Source organism: Plecotus auritus (assembly GCF_963455305.1).
Source record: "Plecotus auritus genome assembly, chromosome: 15".
NCBI lineage: Eukaryota > Metazoa > Chordata > Mammalia > Chiroptera > Vespertilionidae > Plecotus > Plecotus auritus.
The window spans coordinates 12856980-12875087 of record NC_137781.1 but is presented as its reverse complement, the minus strand read 5'-3'; the positions used below and the strand labels follow the sequence as shown (position 1 = coordinate 12875087).

The 18108-nt window shown below is 53.7% G+C and overlaps 1 protein-coding gene across 20 annotated transcripts in view; it reads left to right on the top strand.

The window, feature by feature from the left end:
- The window catches only part of CPEB1 (cytoplasmic polyadenylation element binding protein 1), a 55171-nt gene that overhangs the window by 30457 nt on the left and 6606 nt on the right, over window positions 1-18108 (top strand). For 10 of the 20 annotated variants that reach the window (XM_080651516.1, XM_080651515.1, XM_080651517.1 and 7 more), the window contains 5 exons: window positions 9678-9901; window positions 12277-12547; window positions 14402-14515; window positions 14774-14878; window positions 15722-15858. In XM_080651516.1, coding sequence (XP_080507642.1) covers window positions 9678-9901; window positions 12277-12547; window positions 14402-14515; window positions 14774-14878; window positions 15722-15858 — 851 coding nt within the window. The remainder of the gene's footprint in view (window positions 1-9677; window positions 9902-12276; window positions 12548-14401; window positions 14516-14773; window positions 14879-15721; window positions 15859-18108) is intronic. The other 10 variants (XM_080651518.1, XM_080651514.1, XM_080651513.1 and 7 more) reach the window with 3 other exon arrangements.

Sequence of the window (18108 nt, the reverse complement as noted above, 5' to 3'; positions counted from 1 at the left end):
CTCCCAGGAAGGGGCCACGTGCCTGTGGTGGTTGGCGTCTGACCAGGGCTGTGTCTTTCACTGAGGCGGGTTGGGGTGTGGCCCTTCCTGGGCTCCGGTTTGTCTTCACTACGAGGGTCCTCCTGAAACGTAACCACAGCACACAGACGTGAAGGAGGGCCATCGTGGGCCTGGGAGAGCTCGGCCTGAAAGTGACTGTGAAATTGGGCTGTAAAAAATAGCTTGGGTTATTACTCAGCAATATAAAAAAAAGAGTGAAATCCTGCCATTTGTAGCCACATGGATGGACTCAGAGAATTATGCTCAGTGAAGTAAGTCAGACAGAGAAAGACAAATATACTGTGTGATCCCTCTTATATGTGGATTCTAAAACACAAAACAGAAACAGACTCAGACATACAGAGAACACACTGATGATTGCAGGGGTAGGGGCTGGGACATGGGTGAAAAAGGTGACGGGGAATAAGAGGTGCAAACTTGCAGTTATAAAATGAATAAGTCACAGGGATGTAATGTGCAGCCCGGGAAGATAGTCAGTATTATTGTAATAACTGCATGGAGACAGATGGGTACTAGACTTGTTAAGGTATAGAAGGTATATGTCGTAAGGTACGTGAACGTCGAATCCCTATGTTGTACACCTGAAGCTGACATAATAGCATGTGTCAACTATTCTTTAATAAAAAATAGCGTGGGTCCAGCCTTCACTCCCAGCTTTCCCACCCCCAGCGGCCTGTGCTGCCGCTGCCTCTGAGTGGGGATGGGTTTACTTCTCCTCCTTCCACCACACGCACTCCAGTGGTAAACATACATGGTTTTGTGGATCAGGGAGGGACTAGTGTGGCCCTTGCATTCACAGGGCCAGGGGAGGGGAGTCCAGGGGTGCGGTCTGGCTATAGGCAGGGTTTGCATGCCCATGCCTTTCTCCCTGACGGTGGAGACACACCCGTCCCTGGTCCCCGTATTGTCCTTGTGTTGTGGAGCTGTGGGGATGGCCATGTCCTCTCCTTCTGTGTTCCCGGCCTCCTGGGAAGCCCGCACGAGGGTGCCGCCTCCTGCCGTGGGATGCGGCCCTCCCACCGCCAGCTGCGGCGGCGCCCTTGCCAGCAGTGCAGGAACACGCAGCCCACTCCAGTGCCCACGTGCCTCCGCCTGGAGACCAGCAGCTCCTCTTCTTCCGGGGGCTCTGGGCAGTCTGGAGCTGTCCTTGCAGACAGCCTGGTACCCTGCTTTCCCTGCGAGACTTCTTCCTCGGGCTGTGCATGCTGGTGTGTGGCCCCAGGCAGCTATAGCTTCACGTGGGAGGGCAGCAGGCTTGGAGGTAGCAGGGCTCTTGACTGGGAAATCTTGGCTAAGTTCATTCAACCAACATGGAGCGCTTGCTGTGTGCCAGGCACTGTGTTAGGCACTGGAGGTAACCTCAGGGAACAAAAATCCCCGTGACCGTTAAAGGAAGACGGATGAGACCGTGTGCCACTTGCAGCTTGGTGGTTGCTGCGGTGGCGTTTTGCATTGGGACACCTTTCAGTGGGTCTTAGCCTGAGACGGGGACCCGGGCCTTCCTCTAGGGTGGGGCCTTCTGCCGCGTGGGTGTCGCTGGCCTCGCAGGCCCGCGGGAAGACCCTGGAGTGGAGTCTGCTTTTGAGTGTTGTGCCTTCCAGGCCACTGTTGTTTGGCATGTGGCGCTTTGGAGGGGTCCCTTCCTTCTAGACGGTGCTGCCCTGTGAAAGCCACACTCGGTGTCCTGGGATGGGGATACAGTGGCTAATGACCAGCCAGCATTATCGACTGCTTCCTGCACTGAGTGCATCACAGCCCTGGGAAATAGGTACTGAAGCCGTTCCTGTTGGAAAGACGAGGATGTAGGCCCACAGGCATTGCCAAGGGCCAAAAGCGACAGCTGCCAGAATTCAGCCCAGGCTCTGTGGTGCCCTTCTACACCTGCGTTCCCATGTGCAGAACCCTCGCATGCTGGGCAGGAGCACTTGGGTTAGGGTATCTCCGTGGACAGCTCGGGGGCTCCTGCGCCAGAGGCAATGTGTGGCCTTGCCGAGGTCCCCGGAGGCCAGGGCAGGCGACAGGCAGGCCTCAGCTCATCACTGTGCTACCCGATGGATCGTCTTCCTGCCTTCCCCAGGTGACTTCCGCATGTGGCACAACTCTGCAGGCGGTGGGGTGACTGAGCATCTACCTGGAAAACCGGGGCTCATAGTGATGCCTGTGCAGAAGCCTGGCAGACCAGGTGCCCAGGCAGCAATGCCAAGGGCCTGTCCTGTTTCTTCCCCTCCCTGTGGAGGTCCCTGGGGGACAGGCCTGTGCACACTCCGGCTTCTGCCCAGCTGCTGACCAGGGTGCTCTGCTGTGCTGCTCCCCACGGATGTGCAGGCTGATGGCCTGGGCTGGGAGGGACGGTCTCTGCGTTTCGCTTCTGCTGCTGCTGTACTTCCAAACAGCCTCTCAGGCAGCATCCACAATGGGGCTGGGTTCCTCCTGTGTGTGGCATGGACATCCGGGTCCAAGGTCTCCTGCAGTCTGCCCGGGCCATCCAGGCCTCCACAGCTGTATTCCCAGCACGTAGCACAGTGCCCGGTCCTGGCTCTTTGATAAGTATTTACTGAGTGATGAGTAGCAGGCCTGACAATGCATTTTTGCACTACAAGGTCTCTCCCACCTCTTGACTCCTACGTGTGTGTTGATCAGCTGGATGGACAGGTGGTCCGTGGGGAGGGGAGGGGCTCCTGGGAAGCCATGTGACAGTGGGTCCCTCCTAGGTGAGGTGGGTGGCTGCAAGGACAGTCAATGTCAATGAAACAACTCCAGGGATCGAGGTCGGGGAAGGCAATGTCAGGTATCTGGACCTGGGACCCAGAGCCAGTGGTGGGAGGTAGACTCGGAGCTCACCCGGAGTTGGGTGGGTGAAGAGTTGAAGACTGGGGTCTGGACTGAGTGCCGCGCTCCCATTGCAACCTGTGCCTTCAGGGTGATGTTGGACAAACAGCCTAGAACCAAAGGTTGGGAGGAGGAGGGAGGGTTCCAGGTACGCGGCCTTCTATCGCAGGGCAGGAGTACTAGCTCCCACCCGCGTTTCTCCCGTGACTCTTCCCATTATGTGACAGCCCCTGACTGTGTGTCTGGGCCTCATCTCCCAAGCTGAGATCTCGCTCAGTGTCTTCCACGCAGGCCTCCGTCCGGTGCGAGGTTCTCGCCGCCACCAGGCTCGAGTGCCTTTGTCCTCTTGGGCAAGGCTTCAGAAAATTCCAGCAGTGACTCAGCGGTGAAACCCACAGGAGCTGGCATAGAAGGGTGAAAGTTAACAATTGGTCTAAAAATATTACTGCTGATGTGGTCTCCTGTACCCTCTGAGGTAGCATTAATGAGCTGGGACCTTCTGCCAGGCCCTCGCCTCCCGTGACTCCCTGTCTGTGGCTGGTGCCGCTTCCTGCCAGCATGTGCGTGGGGATGGGTGCCTGCCCCAGGAAGAGCACGCTGTTCCCCTGAGTCACTTTCGGGAGATGTGGATCCACTGTGTCCTTGGCCACCAGGGACAGGAGCCGCGCAGAGGGGGCCTGAGGGACTTCACTCCCACAGCCCCCACCCCCTTAAGCCATCAAGGTTCATGCTTGGCCTCTGGCCGTGATGCAGCTCTGTGCTCTGTGCTCTGTGCTGGGGAGTGGAGTTGGATGTGGTCACTGGCCTGCAGTGTATACGTGGCTTAATGAGAGTCCCCGTCGGACGGTCCCTCCTTCATGTTAGGCTGGAGGAGCCACCGTTCCCAGCTGCATTCTCCTCCCCTTGACTCCCAGCGGGAGGAAGTGGGCGCTGCTCACTCACAGGGAGGCAGGGTTCATGGCTGAGCTGGGATAAGGCGATTCCCTCTCTTGAAATAAGGCTCCTCCCTGGGACCCACAGTCTCTGCTGCTTCCCCTTCCTTTGACCTGGAGATCCTCAGAGACCCACCTGGTCAGGCCCTGTGTGGTGTTGGCCTGTAGGGGCACAGTGAGGTCACTCGGAGGCATTTGACCACGGGTGACGGTTTCCCGAAACTTGGCCGCTTCTGTGGATTGAAGAAAACGTCAAACTCCCTGAGAAACTCCGGGCACCTTGATACTAGGTTTTCTTGTCTTCCGGTCACACTGGTACTGTGTCCTTGGCCCGTCCAGTTTAACATTTGCAGGAAACTGATCCAGAAGGTGCTGACAGGAACCAGGGGTGTTAATTCTGGGGCACTCCAGTCTTACATGTTTGCCAAGTGGCATTGCCCAAGCCCTTCCCGTTTCCTGTGTGTGGGGTAGAGTGTTCAGTGGGGCTCTTGGCCGTAGATGGTGAAGAGGATTGGGCCGGGAAGTGACTCTGCAGCCCAGATCTATAGATAGTATTTAGTCCTCTTTGAAGTAAGTACTGTCACAAATTTGAGGTGGCAAGTAATTGTACTTCTGTCTGTTTGGGTGATGGGCTGGGTAGGGATAAACTGAGTTCTCCCCCTGATTCTGAGCTGCAGTTAAGTCAGCATTGTGTCCTTAAATTGGGTCACCCAGATTGAAAGGGTGTGTCCCCGTTAAGGCATTGGGACAGTCCCTCTAGGCACACCCAGCACACACCCTTCCCTGTGTTCCGCCAGGTGGTGGGTGCGGGCTACCGTCGGGGTGCTCGCTTAAGAAGGCAGGACTTCAGCCCATGTGCCTGCGGGTTTCTGTGCAAACACATTTAAGAGGTTTTTTAAAGGAGATTATTTCTTCTTCTAGGTAGAGGGGATTCTAGTCCCTCTCACTCACTCTGGTTAGATCAGTTGCCTCCAGAAAGGCAAAGAAAGTCAAATGGAAACGGGTTAGTTTTCCTTCCTGTCACTTAAAACAACTTTGGAAATAATTTCAAATTTATTATTTACGTTTACCTCCTTTGCTGTGTCCCTCGCACATTCTCTCTCTGTATCTATATGTGCAAGTGCTGAACCGTTAAGAACATAACAAAACAGTTATCAACTGTGGCCAATGTAAAACTGATACAATGCCCTCATTAAACTGCTGTTTGTATCCGATTTTGTCCGGTGGCCCCGCAGTGTCCTTCACAGCACGTTTCTCCGTACAGGTGTCTGTCCCTAGCTCCCTCAGTTTTTGCTCCCTTGGTTTGTTGGTGTTTTTTAAACCTTTGTTGTTGGAAGTATTACAGATGTCCCTTTTGTGTTTTTTTTGTGTGTGTATGTATTTTCCCATTGACCTCCTCCACTATGCACTGGCCCCTCCCCAGCCTTCACCACACTATTGTCTGTGCCCTGGGCTATGCGTATCCTCCTGTATAATAAAAGCCTAATATGCAAATTGTCCCCTCGGGCGGTCATTCGACCAGGAGTGACCGGGAGTTTGCTCGCTACGACATGCGCCGACCACCACGGGGTGTCGTGGACCATGGCAGGCGTTGGCGAGGCGTCGCTGGCAGCAGGCGGCAGTGGAGGCACTGCCCGCCCAGATGGGCCCTGAGGAGAGCGGGACCACGGTGGGATGGTGGAGCAGGTGAGCGGGTGGCACCAGGCCAAGGCGGGTGTGAGGGGGGAGGGCTGCCGCCCAGCTCCCAGGCACTGAAGGATCAGGGCGGGGGCCTGGCCCGGATCGATCGCCCCACAGGTGGGATGGTGGAGCAGGTGAGGGGGCGGCGCCAGGCCATAGCAGGGTGCCAGGCGGGGCTGCAGGTGCAAGCTGGGGCCTGATCCCTGCAGGCCACCCCGAGGGACTCCACCCATGCAAGAATTCATACACCGGGGCCTCTAGTATGTGTGTAAGTTCCATGGTTAATCTCTCCCGTCCACTCCCCCGCCCCACCCCCTCCACACACACCCCTTTGCTTTCCCTCTGAAATTCGTCAGTCTGTTCCATGCTTCCGTGTGTCTGGATTTATTTTAGTCATCAGTTTGTTTTGTTTCTTAGATTCCACATATGAGTGAGATCATGTGATACTTGTCTTTTCTCTGACTGGCTTATTTCGCTTAGCATGGTACTCTCTAGGTCACTCCATGCTGTTGCAAACGGTCAGAGTTCCTTTTGTACTGCCACGTAGTGTTCCATTGTGTCGATGCGCCACAGCTGTTTTATCCACTCATCTGCTGATGGGCACTTGGGCTATTGCCAAGTCTGAGCTATTACACATTGCACTATGATGAACATCGGGGTGCATATATTCTTTCTGATTGGTGTTTTCCGATTTCTTAGGATAGATTCCTAGAAGTGGGATCACTGGGTAAATGGGAGTTCCATTTTTAGTTTTTTGAGGAAACTCCATACTGTTCTCCACAGTGCCTGCACCAGTCTGCATTCCCAGCAGCAGTGCACGGGGGTTCCTTTTCCTCCACATCCTCCCAGCACTTGGCGTTGGTTGATTTGTTGATGGCAGCCATTCTGACAGGTGTGAGATGGTACCGCATTGTCGTTTTAATTGGCATCTCATATGATGAGTGACTTTGTTGCTCCCTTGGTTTTTGCTCCCTGTGAGCTTACAAACATCTTTGCTTTCCTTGCATGTATTTTACAAAGTTTAGCTTGTTCTGGCCATCACTTTCCTGAAATCATTATTACGGTTTATGCCACTCTTTCTTACATTCTTCACTTATTCCTGGGTGACTACGTCTCTTCCTCTCTTCTCTGCCCAAACCCTGCCCAGTGTTTCCAGAGATCACACTCCTTGGGAACTGCCCCATGCAACCACGTTGGTTTCTCTTCTCTCTTGGGCATTGGTTGGCACTGGGCTGTGAGAGCCGTATTTAAATAACCCGCAGTCTTCAGTCAAGGGGAAGAATTCAGTGCTAAAGGTTTTCGGGTGTGGCGAAGGGAACTGATGAGAACCTCAGAGTAGCACACCGCGGGTTTGTCTACATCAGTGCTTCTCAGCTTTAATGTGCACACAGACCTCCTGGGGATCCTGTTAAGATGCAGGGTCTGTCCAGAAGGTCTGGAGTGGGGCCCGAGATGCACTGTTAATAGGTTCCTGCAGTGGCCAGGCCCTGGAGAAGGTTTCAGACCCGGATGACATAGGTCCCAGGGCATTGACCTCTGTAGGTGAGATAGCTTGTCTGTAGTTGATGGTCGTAAAGGCATTTGAACACAGGAGAGGTGTCGGGACCATGAAGACGAGATGTAAGTTCTGGGCATTTTTTTAAAAAGTTGCTAGTGGCCCTACCTGGTTTGGCTCAGTGGATAGAGCGTCGGCCTGTGGACTGAAAGGTCCCAGGTTCGATTCCAGTCAAGGGCTTGTACCTTGGTTGTGGGCACATCCCCAGTAGGAGGTGTGCAGGAGGCAGCTGATCGATGTTTCTCTCTCATCGATGTTTCTGACTCTCTGTCCCTCTCCCTTCCTCTCTGTAAAAATCAATAAAATATATATATATTTTAAAAATTTGCTAGTGGAGGTGCGTTCCAGAAATGATAGCCTGGAGTCGGGGAGAAGCCGGTCCCACTCTCACTCGCTGGCTGTTACTGACACAAACGCTGCCCTTTGTGTTGGTTTCCTTTTGTTAAGATGGGGTAACAATGCCCACTTCTTAGGGTTCCGTGGAGGTTATTTACCAAAAGTGCTCCTTCCTCATGGTGTCTGGCACGTTCTGAGCAGCAAACGGTAGGCGTGTGGCTGAACCTGGTCCAGAGGAGAGCAGGTGACTGGCCATGGATGGTGAGCACTCCAGGCGTAGAGTTCATAGGTGGCCGGCGGGGCCTGTCCTGCCTTTTTCTGTTTAGACAGGCTTATCAGATGAGAGGATGTGGTAGAGATCCTTCCTAGCTTTCACACAGGAATCTGACAAAGCCTCAAGATTTCTTGGTGGACATTGCAAAAAATAAAAAATAAGAAGTTGCAGGTTACTTGGAATTGTGCCTGGGAGCACAGATGTACCAAAACGGTAGTGAACACAGATTGATACATGAGCGAAGTGGTCCGCAGTGGCACCCCTGTTACTTTTGGATTCTTTCAAACACACTCTTCTATTTTTTTTAAATATGTTTTTATTGATTTTTAGAGAGAGAGAAGGGAGAGGGATAGAGAGATAGAAACATCAATGAGAGAGAAACATTATCGATCGTTTGCCTCTTGCTTACACCCTACTGGGGATCGAGCCCCCAACCCAGGCATGTGCCCTGACCGGGAATTGAACTGGCAACCTCTTGGTTCATGGGTCAGTGCTCAGCGGCTGAGCCACACTGGCTGGGCCAAACACACTCTTTTTAAAACCTTGGGTGAACACAGCTGTGGCCCATGCTGACCGCGCCCGTGCCCTTTGGGGCAGTTGCTGGGGGTTGTGCGGCTGCTCTGTGCTGGGCTTCCCTTGAGGACTCTGGGTGCTCCCTCCCTCTGCCGCCTCTTCTAGGGCTAACACTGCCCTCCGCCTCCTTGGTCTCTGGTGGGTGCTCCCTTGTCTTTCTGGGCTCCGCGTCGCTCTCTTGACGATTCACGTGTAAACAGTGCCTGTGTGCCGAACGCTTTCAGACAGTGTCGTGAGGGGTTGGCATTCCTCCCAAGATGCCTGATGAAGTGGAGACGTGCAGAGCCTCCCAGAGCACATGGCCACACGGAGGAGGGCCGACCTAGGGCTGCGCCCAGGTGTGTCTCAGCCAGAGCGGGCTTGACCAGAACGTCACTCTGCTTCCATCCCAAACGCCTGACATTCGGGGTGCAGCGCAGAGAGCCTGCACGTGCTAGCCCCTGGCTCAGAAGCGCTCGGAGGAGAGGCCTGCTCACCCTGTCCTAGGCCTCGGGGTGTGGCCCGAGTTCTCGCTCCAGCTGTGTGGTGTCGGGGTGGGATTCTCGTGAGCAGGTCGCCAGGCAGTGGGGAGAGCATGGTGTGCGCTGAAGGGGTCTCCAGTGGCAACGTGGGCATGTGCACCCAGACACTAACAGCAGGTATGGCTCAGCCAGCATGGCTTAGTGGTTGAGCATTGACCTATGAATGAGGAGGTCACAGTTCATTCCCGGTCAGGGCACATGACCAGGCTGTAAGCTCGATCCCTGGTGTGGGGCTTGCAGGTAGCAGCCAATTAATGATTTCTCATCATTTATGTTTCTATTTCTCTATCCTTCTCCCTACCTCTCTAACCTTCCTCTCTGAAATCAATAAAAATATATTTTTAAAAAATAGCTATGACCAGGGTCCCCAGTGGCACAGAGTTTCCCAAATGCTGGCACTGATCCCTAAGTGTAGGTGTCAGATTGCTGGAGCTTTGTTGTTGTTAGTCTTTTTAAAATATATTTTTATTGCTTCCAGAGAGGAAGGGAGAGGGAGACAGAAACATCAGTGATGAGAGAGAATCATCAATCAGCTGCCTCCTGCAGGCCCCCTGCTGGGGATCGAACCCGCAACCCGGGCCTGTGTCCTGACTGGCATCGAACCGTGACCACCTAGGTCATAGGTTGACGCTCAACCACTGAGCCATGCCGGCCAGACAAGAGCTGGAGTGTCGTTGCTTTGAGACAGCAGGACCTCCGGGCTTCACAGAGCTGTCCTGTAACTGCCTCTCACAGCCCTGGGGGGCCAGTGTCGGTACTGGACGTGTTTCTGCTCGGGACACGCGAACTGTGGCTCTGTCGTGCTTTCCGTGGTTGTGCCTCAGCGTGTCCTGTTGCGTGGCTGTGGGAGAAGAAGGGAGGGCTGCCTGGGAAGAAAACTAAGAAGTCACAGGACTTCCTTTATTTTTCCTTCCTAGTACTGAGCATGCTCCACAACCCACTGGGCAATGTCCTGGGGAAGCCCCCCTTGAGCTACCTGCCACTGGACCCCCTTGGATGTGACGTGGACAAGTTCCCAGCACCCTCAGTCAGAGGCTCCCGCCTGGACATGAGGCCCATCTTGGACTCCCGCTCCTGCAGCCCCTCGGACTCAGACACCAGTGGCTTCAGCTCCGGATCAGATCATTTCTCAGACTTGATTGTATGTCGCTTGTCGGGGAGTGGGGTGGGAGGGCCAGCGTGCTTGGCAGGGGGCACGTGCCTACTAGGATGCTGGGAGGTGTGGAGGCCATTGTGGGCACATAATAGAGCTTTTCGTCCTTGACAGAATAGGGGATGCCTTGTACACCCACCACTGGGCGATGCATTTCAAGACCTGAGCCCAGGACACTTTTTATGAGTTCCTCCAAGAGCCGCTGGGTCGCAGTTACTTCACAGGCAAACATGGGAGTCCTGGCCGAGTTCTGTTTCCTGGCCTCCACGGGGTTTTCTTCAGCCTTCACACAGTATCGTTTATGTGCCTTTATGTGTGATACCTCAAAATTCTTAAGTGATGATTTTTAAAATTATGGGCATGCTCTGTTTTACTGCACTACCCAGGTGTTGCAATTGTTGACAAACGAAGGCAAGACCCTCCACCAGCCCAAGAGGTGATGATTCGCTTTCTTTCGGTGGTCTGGAGCCAGACCCGCCGCCCCGCCGGGTGTGCCTGTCGTTGGCAGGGCCAGGGTTTTAACCTAGACCGGACTGCCCTGGCTCCGAAAGCCTTTCTGACCCATGTCAGCTCTCCGCCTGAGGCCACTGTGCACCTGTGAAGTGCTCCCCAGTGTTAACGTGGCCCCCAGGCTCCTTGGCACCCAGGTTGCGTGGAGCTGGTGATGGGTCAGGTGAGGAGCACAATGCCGTGCAGCCTCCTCATCCCGGCCTCTACTCTGGGTCCCTACACTGGCTGGTCGATGAATGGAAGGCTGGCTTCCTACCTCTTCCCTTCCACACCCAGGACTGGTCACCCTGGTTGTGGATACAGTTTCCCATTCACAGCCCGGCCGTTAGCACCCCCCTGGTCCTGTCCGCTCACCTAGAGCAGGAGCTGGCACTCCTGCTCCCCTCGCCCTGCTCAGGCTGCTCCCAGGGGGTCCCCACAGTGGGCTCTGCTACCCTGGGCCGCAGTTCCCTCTTGTAAATGGGTGAGAGGATGTGCTTCTAGTTATGGCCTTTAGATGGGGGCTCAGTCTTGGAAATTTACCTCATAAAGCTTTAATCTTTTGGGTTTTGTTGAAAGAATTTCCTCAGGCCTGGCCCGTGTTGCTCAGTGGTTGAGCGTCGAGCCATGAACCAGAAGGTCACTGTTTAATTCCCGATCAGGGCACGTGCCCGGGTTTTGGGCTTGATCCCCAGTAGGGGACATGCAGGAGACGGTCAATCGATGATGATTCTCTCCCATCAGTGTTTCTATCTCTCTTTCCCTCTCCCTTCCTCTCTCTCTAAAAATCAATAAAAACATTTAAAAAACATAGAACGTCCCCAGATACTTCACTCCTCACAGTAGAGGTAATAGAGGCAGTATTTTGAACTTTTAGGACATACTCTGTTGAGTGATTATTTAGTTTGTTCTTATGATAATGTGATATTATTTTACCCACTGAAACCAGTAGAATTTAAAGCTTTGGCACAAGCTTAGAGTAAACCGCGCGTTCTTACATATTTCTGATAGAACCCCCTCCCCCCCAATAGAAAGCATGTTGATTCTAGACTTAGGAATCTGACCAAAGAAAACACAAGATATGAAGCTACATCTTAAAGTACTTATTTATAGCCCTGAAAACTGCGAGAGTATTTGAATGTTCATCAGTGGGGCAATAGGTCAGGGAAATGTAGCTTGTTCCCTAAACAGAATAACGTAAATTAATTAAAAATGTTTACAAAGACTGGCAAAATGAAAGAAAAATGTTGACTTGGGGACAAAAGAATTTGTTTAAATTAGGGTAGGACACTAATCTTAAAAATACTTAGGGCCCTAACCGATTTGGCTCAGTGGATATAGTGTCGGCCTGTGGACTGAAGGGTCCCAGGTTTGATTCCAGTCAAGGGTATGTACCTTGGTTGCCGGCACATCCCCAGTAGGGGGTGTGCAGGAGGCAGCTGATCAATGGTTCTCTCTCATCGATGTTTCTAACTATCCCTCTCCCTTCCTCTCTGTAAAAAATCAATAAAATATATATTTTTAAAATGCTTAGGGCCCTAACTGGTTTGGCTCAGTGGATAGAGCGTTGGCCTGCGGACTGAAGGGTCCGCAGTCAAGGGCATGTACCTTGGCTGCGGGCACATCCCCAGTAGGAGGTGTGCAGGAGGCAGCTGATCGATGTTTCTCTCTCATCGATGTTTCTAACTCTCTAGTCCTCTCCCTTCCTCTCTGTAAAAAATCAATAAAAAATATTTTTAAAAAATGCTTAGGGAGAAAGTCTGGAAGAAAGCAGACCCAATGCTTAATGGTATTTTTCATAATTTCTTCAGTGCAGTTTTTCCTCTTAAAACCAGACCGTCCTCTGAAAACCTGTCTCCCTTTTCCTCCCCCAGTCAAGCCTTCGCATCTCCCCCCCTCTGCCCTTCCTGTCTCTGACAGGGGGTGGCCCCAGAGATTCCTTAAAGATGGGGGTTGGGTCCCAGATGGACCAAGAGCAAGCTGCTCTCGCCGCTGCTGCTGCTGCTGCCGCTGTCACTCCCTCCCCAACCAGTGCGTCGAAGAGATGGCCAGGAGCTTCCGTGTGGCCCTCCTGGGACCTCCTGGAAGCCCCCAAAGACCCCTTCAGCATAGAGAGAGAGGCCCGGCTGCACCGGCAGGCGGCAGGTGAGTGTGGCCGTGGGCAGGCCTGGGCCCGACAGGGGACCTGACTGGAAAAGGACTTGGCTGCGTGGTGAAGTCCCTGGATCTGCAAAGCACGGTCTGGCCACTGCAGTAAGTGCTGATGGGGAAAGTCAGGGATTCTCTAGGCTGGCACACAGGAGGGAGCGGTGACCTGCGTGCGGGGCCGTGTGGTGAGCGTTGGATCCCTCTCACCTGTGTTTTCCCTGGAGACTGGCGTGCGCAGCCGTCCCTGTTTATTCTCACGGGAAACCCTGGGCGTGATGCTCAGGGCTTTGTCTCCCTTCCCCTCCTAACTCAGAGGCAGGAGCTTTCTTCCCCGAGGCTTTCTGATGGGTAAACTTGGGGACACGGGTGGGCAGCCTCTAGGGTGAGGGGTGTCCTCAGGTGTCCTGTCTCCCACAGACCTCGCTCCATCATTTACCTGAGCTGAAATACGCACTGCATCTGTTTGTCATCTTCCGCCCACACTCAGAAGTAAATGAGTCACACAGTCAGTGTTTACCGAGGCGTCACGCGCCCACCGACCCGGGTTCGGAGGTGCTGAGCTGATGACGGGGCCGGCGTTCAGTGTCCCCCTTCCCTGTGTTTCCAGAGGTGTCGGTGTGTCTCACTTTCTGCTCTCAGAGCCGGAGCTGATCTCATTCTCCTGATAGTGCCGCTGCCCTGTCCACTCGGTGGCCTCAGCCACCCATCTTTGCACTTTCTCCAGTGCCACTGTTTGCTACGAAGGGACGTTACCACGTGTTAGGACATGGCCGTCATACCGAGTTCTGTTACCACAGACCATTGCTGATGGCTGCCAGTTTCCTGCTGCCGTGTTGGGCCTGGGCCTTTTAGGGAATGGCTTCATGTCATGTCATCGCCCGAGTGGACAGGAGGCTTGGTTTCCTTGGCTCTCTGTCCCGGTGCTATGGCGGGGAGTGCCGTGGGCAAGGCCTGGCCATGCCCACGAGGTCACTCCTGGGTCTGGGACAGCACAGACTGAGAGGGGACAGCATCAAAGACTGCTGGAAGGCCGAATTGGTGACCAAGAACAGCCTCCAGAAACTGTAGGGCCGAACAGAAGAGCAGCCAAGGAGTTTTGAGTCGGAGTCAGACACGCCACAGTGGGTTGGGACGGGCTTGTCACTGGCATACCTTGGATGCTGAGCGGCCGGGGGGTCCATTATCTAAGGAAGGCCCCATGTTTGTTGGGGCGTCACACAGATAGCTGTGAGTGGGGGGCGCTAGTTCTGGCTTGGAAACGGCTGGGACTCTGGTCTTGTTGGGCTGCTAGTGGGGGGTTTTATTGGCAGGGTCCGAACTTCCGTGATGGATGAGTTCAGAGCAAAGGCAGGGAAAGTAGAGGCAAACGTTTCTTGTGTGAACATGTCGGGATAAGGCCCGTGTGGACCAGTCAGCCTTTGGGATCTCGTACACAAAATTTTTCTGTTTACATTCAAGTAATTTTATTGTAATTAGCATTGTAAGCAATGACTACACAAAACTGCTTTGTGGTTAAGTTACCAGTTATGTGTTTGAAAACAGCCTGGGTTGTGACCATTTTTACCTACACATCCCTCAGTTTTCGTGGAGACAGAATTAGTGACTAGAGCTGGGCTGATGGTGAGGTGTAAGTTTCCCGCCTTTCGGAATAGCAGGGTGTTCTCCCGGCTATCGGGCCTGGGCCTTTTAGGGAATGACTTCATGTCATGTCATCGCCTGAGTGGACAGGAGGCTTGGTTTCCTTGACACAGGCCTGGCTGCGCCTGGGGCCTGTCCAGTTCTTCCTGGACACCTTCACCCCAGGGGAGGGCAGTGATTCCCTGACCCGTTTCTCTTTCTCTTCCACCAAAGCTGTGAATGAAGCTTCCTGTACCTGGAGTGGCCAGCTTCCTCCACGGAACTATAAGAACCCTGTCTACTGCTGCAAAGTGTTCCTAGGAGGTGTTCCTTGGGATATCACGGAAGGTGAGCTGCCTCCAGACCTCTTGCTTCAGGAGCACGACGCTGGGGCTGGAGGCTGGGCTGACCTCTGAGCTCAGGGCGCTCCAGGAGCCCTGAGGGAGGGACACTTCATCGACTCCTGTTGTGCTCTTGTTGGTACTTGCACCTGCCCCTGAGACCAGGGTCCTCTCAGAGTTGTTTGTGGGGCTGAATGAGCCTGGGAGAGCCGGCCCCCTGGGGAGGGTGTGCCTCAGCCCGCCACTCTCTTCTATCTCTTTGCAGCTGGATTGATTAACACCTTCCGTGTTTTTGGCTCTCTGAGTGTGGAGTGGCCTGGTAAGGATGGCAAGCACCCCCGGTGTCCTCCCAAAGGTAATATGCCTAAAGGTAATACAGACATGGTAGGAGCTTTTTCTTTCCTCCCTGGCACATAATTGCACTGAGGGATGCTGGGATGTCACTGCTGCATGCTGGTACCGTGGCGTAGGCACCTGGAGCACACAGCTTTCCGCCGTCAGCACTGCTCCCCAACTAGCACCACCCCTCTGTTCTTCTGAGCTAACGGTCCGTCTGTGCAAACTGATCTGCAGTGGGAGCTGCCTCTGAAACCCCCGTGTGACACTTCCTGTGCCCTCCCCCACCGGGACCCAGCCGCTTCCCTCTCAGAGCCAGGCATTCGCAAGGCCCCCCATTGCCTGCCCCCCTGCCCCGTTACGTTGTCGCTGGCCTCATTCTGAGCTCCCTTTGGAGTTGGCAGGAATGAGGCCCGAGCCCTCACTGGTCTGAAATGAGATCCCTTCCCTGTAGAAAGGAGGCAGGTGCTATTTTCACCCTCCCCATCTCCACTGGCAATGTCCCTGGGAACCGGACCAGTGGTAACTAGGCTTCTAGAGCAGCACCCCCACTCAGGAGGTAGGCTGCAGACCTGCCACCACTCCCCCAGCCTTCCCCGGGCCAGGAACATGTGCTCCGGTCGGGTTAAGGGCTGTGTTGTATGACAGGCCCTGTCCTGCCTTGCTTGACCTCCCCCAGCTCGGGTGGGGAGGTCCCCGCGGCCCCCCTGGGCCTGGGCTCGGGCAGAGCAGGGGCTCCCTTCAACAAGACTCCCTAGGAGCAGGACACGATTGTGTCATACGCACGAGGCCACCTCTCCTGGAACCAAGAGCTGCAGAACCAAGGGTGAGGAGGGGCCGAGGGGTGCTGAAGCCCTTTCTCTTTGGTTGGGAATAGGGTACGTGTACCTGGTCTTCGAACTGGAGAAGTCTGTCCGGGCCTTGCTGCAGGCTTGCTCGCACGACCCGCTGAGCCCCGACGGCCTGAGCGAGTACTACTTCCAGATGTCCAGCCGAAGGATGCGCTGCAAGGAGGTGAGTGAGCACTGCGTCCTCTCGGGTCCGGCCGCCGGCCTCAGAGGCCAGTGTCCCTGGGGTGGGAGGACACTACGGAGGCAAGAAGCTCCTCCTGCCTCACAGCAAATACAGCAAAATACTCTCAATTCCATTAAAAAAAAAAAAAAAAAAAAAAAAAAAGAAGAAGAAGAAAGTGACCTTTGGGTCTTCGTGGTATGTGTGTCTCCTGCCCATGGAGGTCGAACTGACTCCCAGCCACCTTCCGACCTGTGGTGGGTAAGTCTGCGGCCCACACCCACCAGGGGTCCCTGCTTCTCTCCCGCCCTTTGCTAGCGTGTGGTTCCCCCCACGGGTGATCTCTCTCCTCACTCCCTTTCTGTATCGGCCTGCGTGCCCTCCGCATCAGGGCTCTCTAGCCCAGATTCCCTACCTGGACCTCATTGCGTGTTCGGGCCCTTCTCAGACTCACTGCGTCAGTATGGGGCAGCTCAGGGATCTCCTCTTCAGCCAAGCTCCCCATGCGGTTCTAGCAAGCGGATGGCGTTTGAGAAACAGATTTTGAAAACAGCACTGGTTCCTGAGCTCAAAACACCTTTTAGGTCACGAGGGCACATCATGACCTCACATATCTTAAAGGGGTTTGGTTGTTGAGCTTAGGGACCAGTGCTGCTGTTTTTTAAAATCCTGGTTTCCAGAACATGTCCCTGCTGTGACATTGGACTAGATGTTTAGTATCTCTGAAACGTCGTTTCCTCCTCTGTCAAATGGGGAATTGAAATGCCTGTGATAGTAAGAAGAGGCGCAGTTGCCAGGGTCCTGGGGAGGGGATGGATGAACAGGTGGCACGGAGGGTCTTTAAGGCAGGGAAACACCTCTGTGTGAGCCTATAAAGGTTAATACATGTCCTTTCACATGTGTCAAACCCATAGCATCCAACACTAAGAGTGAACCCTAATGTGAACTCTGGCTTGGGGTGGCAGTGACGTGGCCACAGAGGTTCCCTGACTACCAAATGCACCCTGTGGTGCAGATGTTGATGGGGGGGCTGAGCTGGTGGGGGGGCAGGTGTATGAGGGAACTCTACTTTAGCTTAGCTTTGCTGTGAACCTAAAACTGCTCTAGAAAGTAAAATCTGTAGGGTAAGTGGGGAAATGTCTATTTTATTGTGGTGGTCACATCAGAATTAAAATAAGGCACATGCCCTACCTGGTTTGGCACAGTGGATAGAGCATCGGCCTGCAGACTGAAGGATCCCAGGTTCGATTCTGGTCAGCGCACATGCCCCGGTTGTGGGCTCCATCTCCAGTAGGAGGCGTGCAGGAGGCAGCCGATCAATGAGTCTCATCATTGATGTTTCAATCTCTCCCTCTCCTTTCCTCTCTGAAATCAATAAAAGATATTGACTTCACACACACTCACACTCACACACTCACACACTCACACACACACCCACTCTCACACTCTCACACTCTGAGTGGCCAGATTATTATGATCTCTGAACGCATAATAATCTGGCCACTCAGTGTACTTTTCTTGAGTACCTCATTTATTTGATATCAAAGATATTATAAATTGTGCATCTGATCAGTTTTCCCCTTTGCACTGGCTGAAAGAAAGCTCAGGGCAAATAGGTTGATCTCCAGCAAACGTCTAGAATACTTTTGGTACCCATTTGAGATACAAATACACTGAGTGGCCAGATTATGATGCTCTCAGAGAGCATCATACATACACACACACACATACATACATACACTAGACACCTGATGCACGAAGATTCGCGCAGAATGGGCCTTCCTTACCTTGGCTGCCAGCAGTCTGTGCTCCGGCCTGGAGCTGCCTTTCCACCTTCCCATGCTGCCCAGAGGCCCTGAGCAGCTGGGGCGGTGTGAAACACCTGCGTCGTCGCCCTGGCGGCGATGCAAGCGTCCCGCCCCCGTCCTCTGGGCGCCTGTGTATGCAAATTAACCTGCCATCTTTGTTGGGTTAATTTGCATACTCCTGATTGGCTGGTGGGCGTCGCAAAGGTACGATCAATTTGCATCTTTCTCTTTATTAGTGTAGATATACACACACACACACACACACACACAACATACATAACACACACACACACAACATACATATATGTAGTCTAAAGAAAAGTAAGGCATGTCCCGAAGCTGGCTCCTTGTTTCATAGCTGTTTCCTGGTGTCCAGTCACGTTTTGTCTTAGTCACAGGGCAGGCTCATCCTCGGGCCGCCCTCAGTGACCAGAACCCCCCTCCT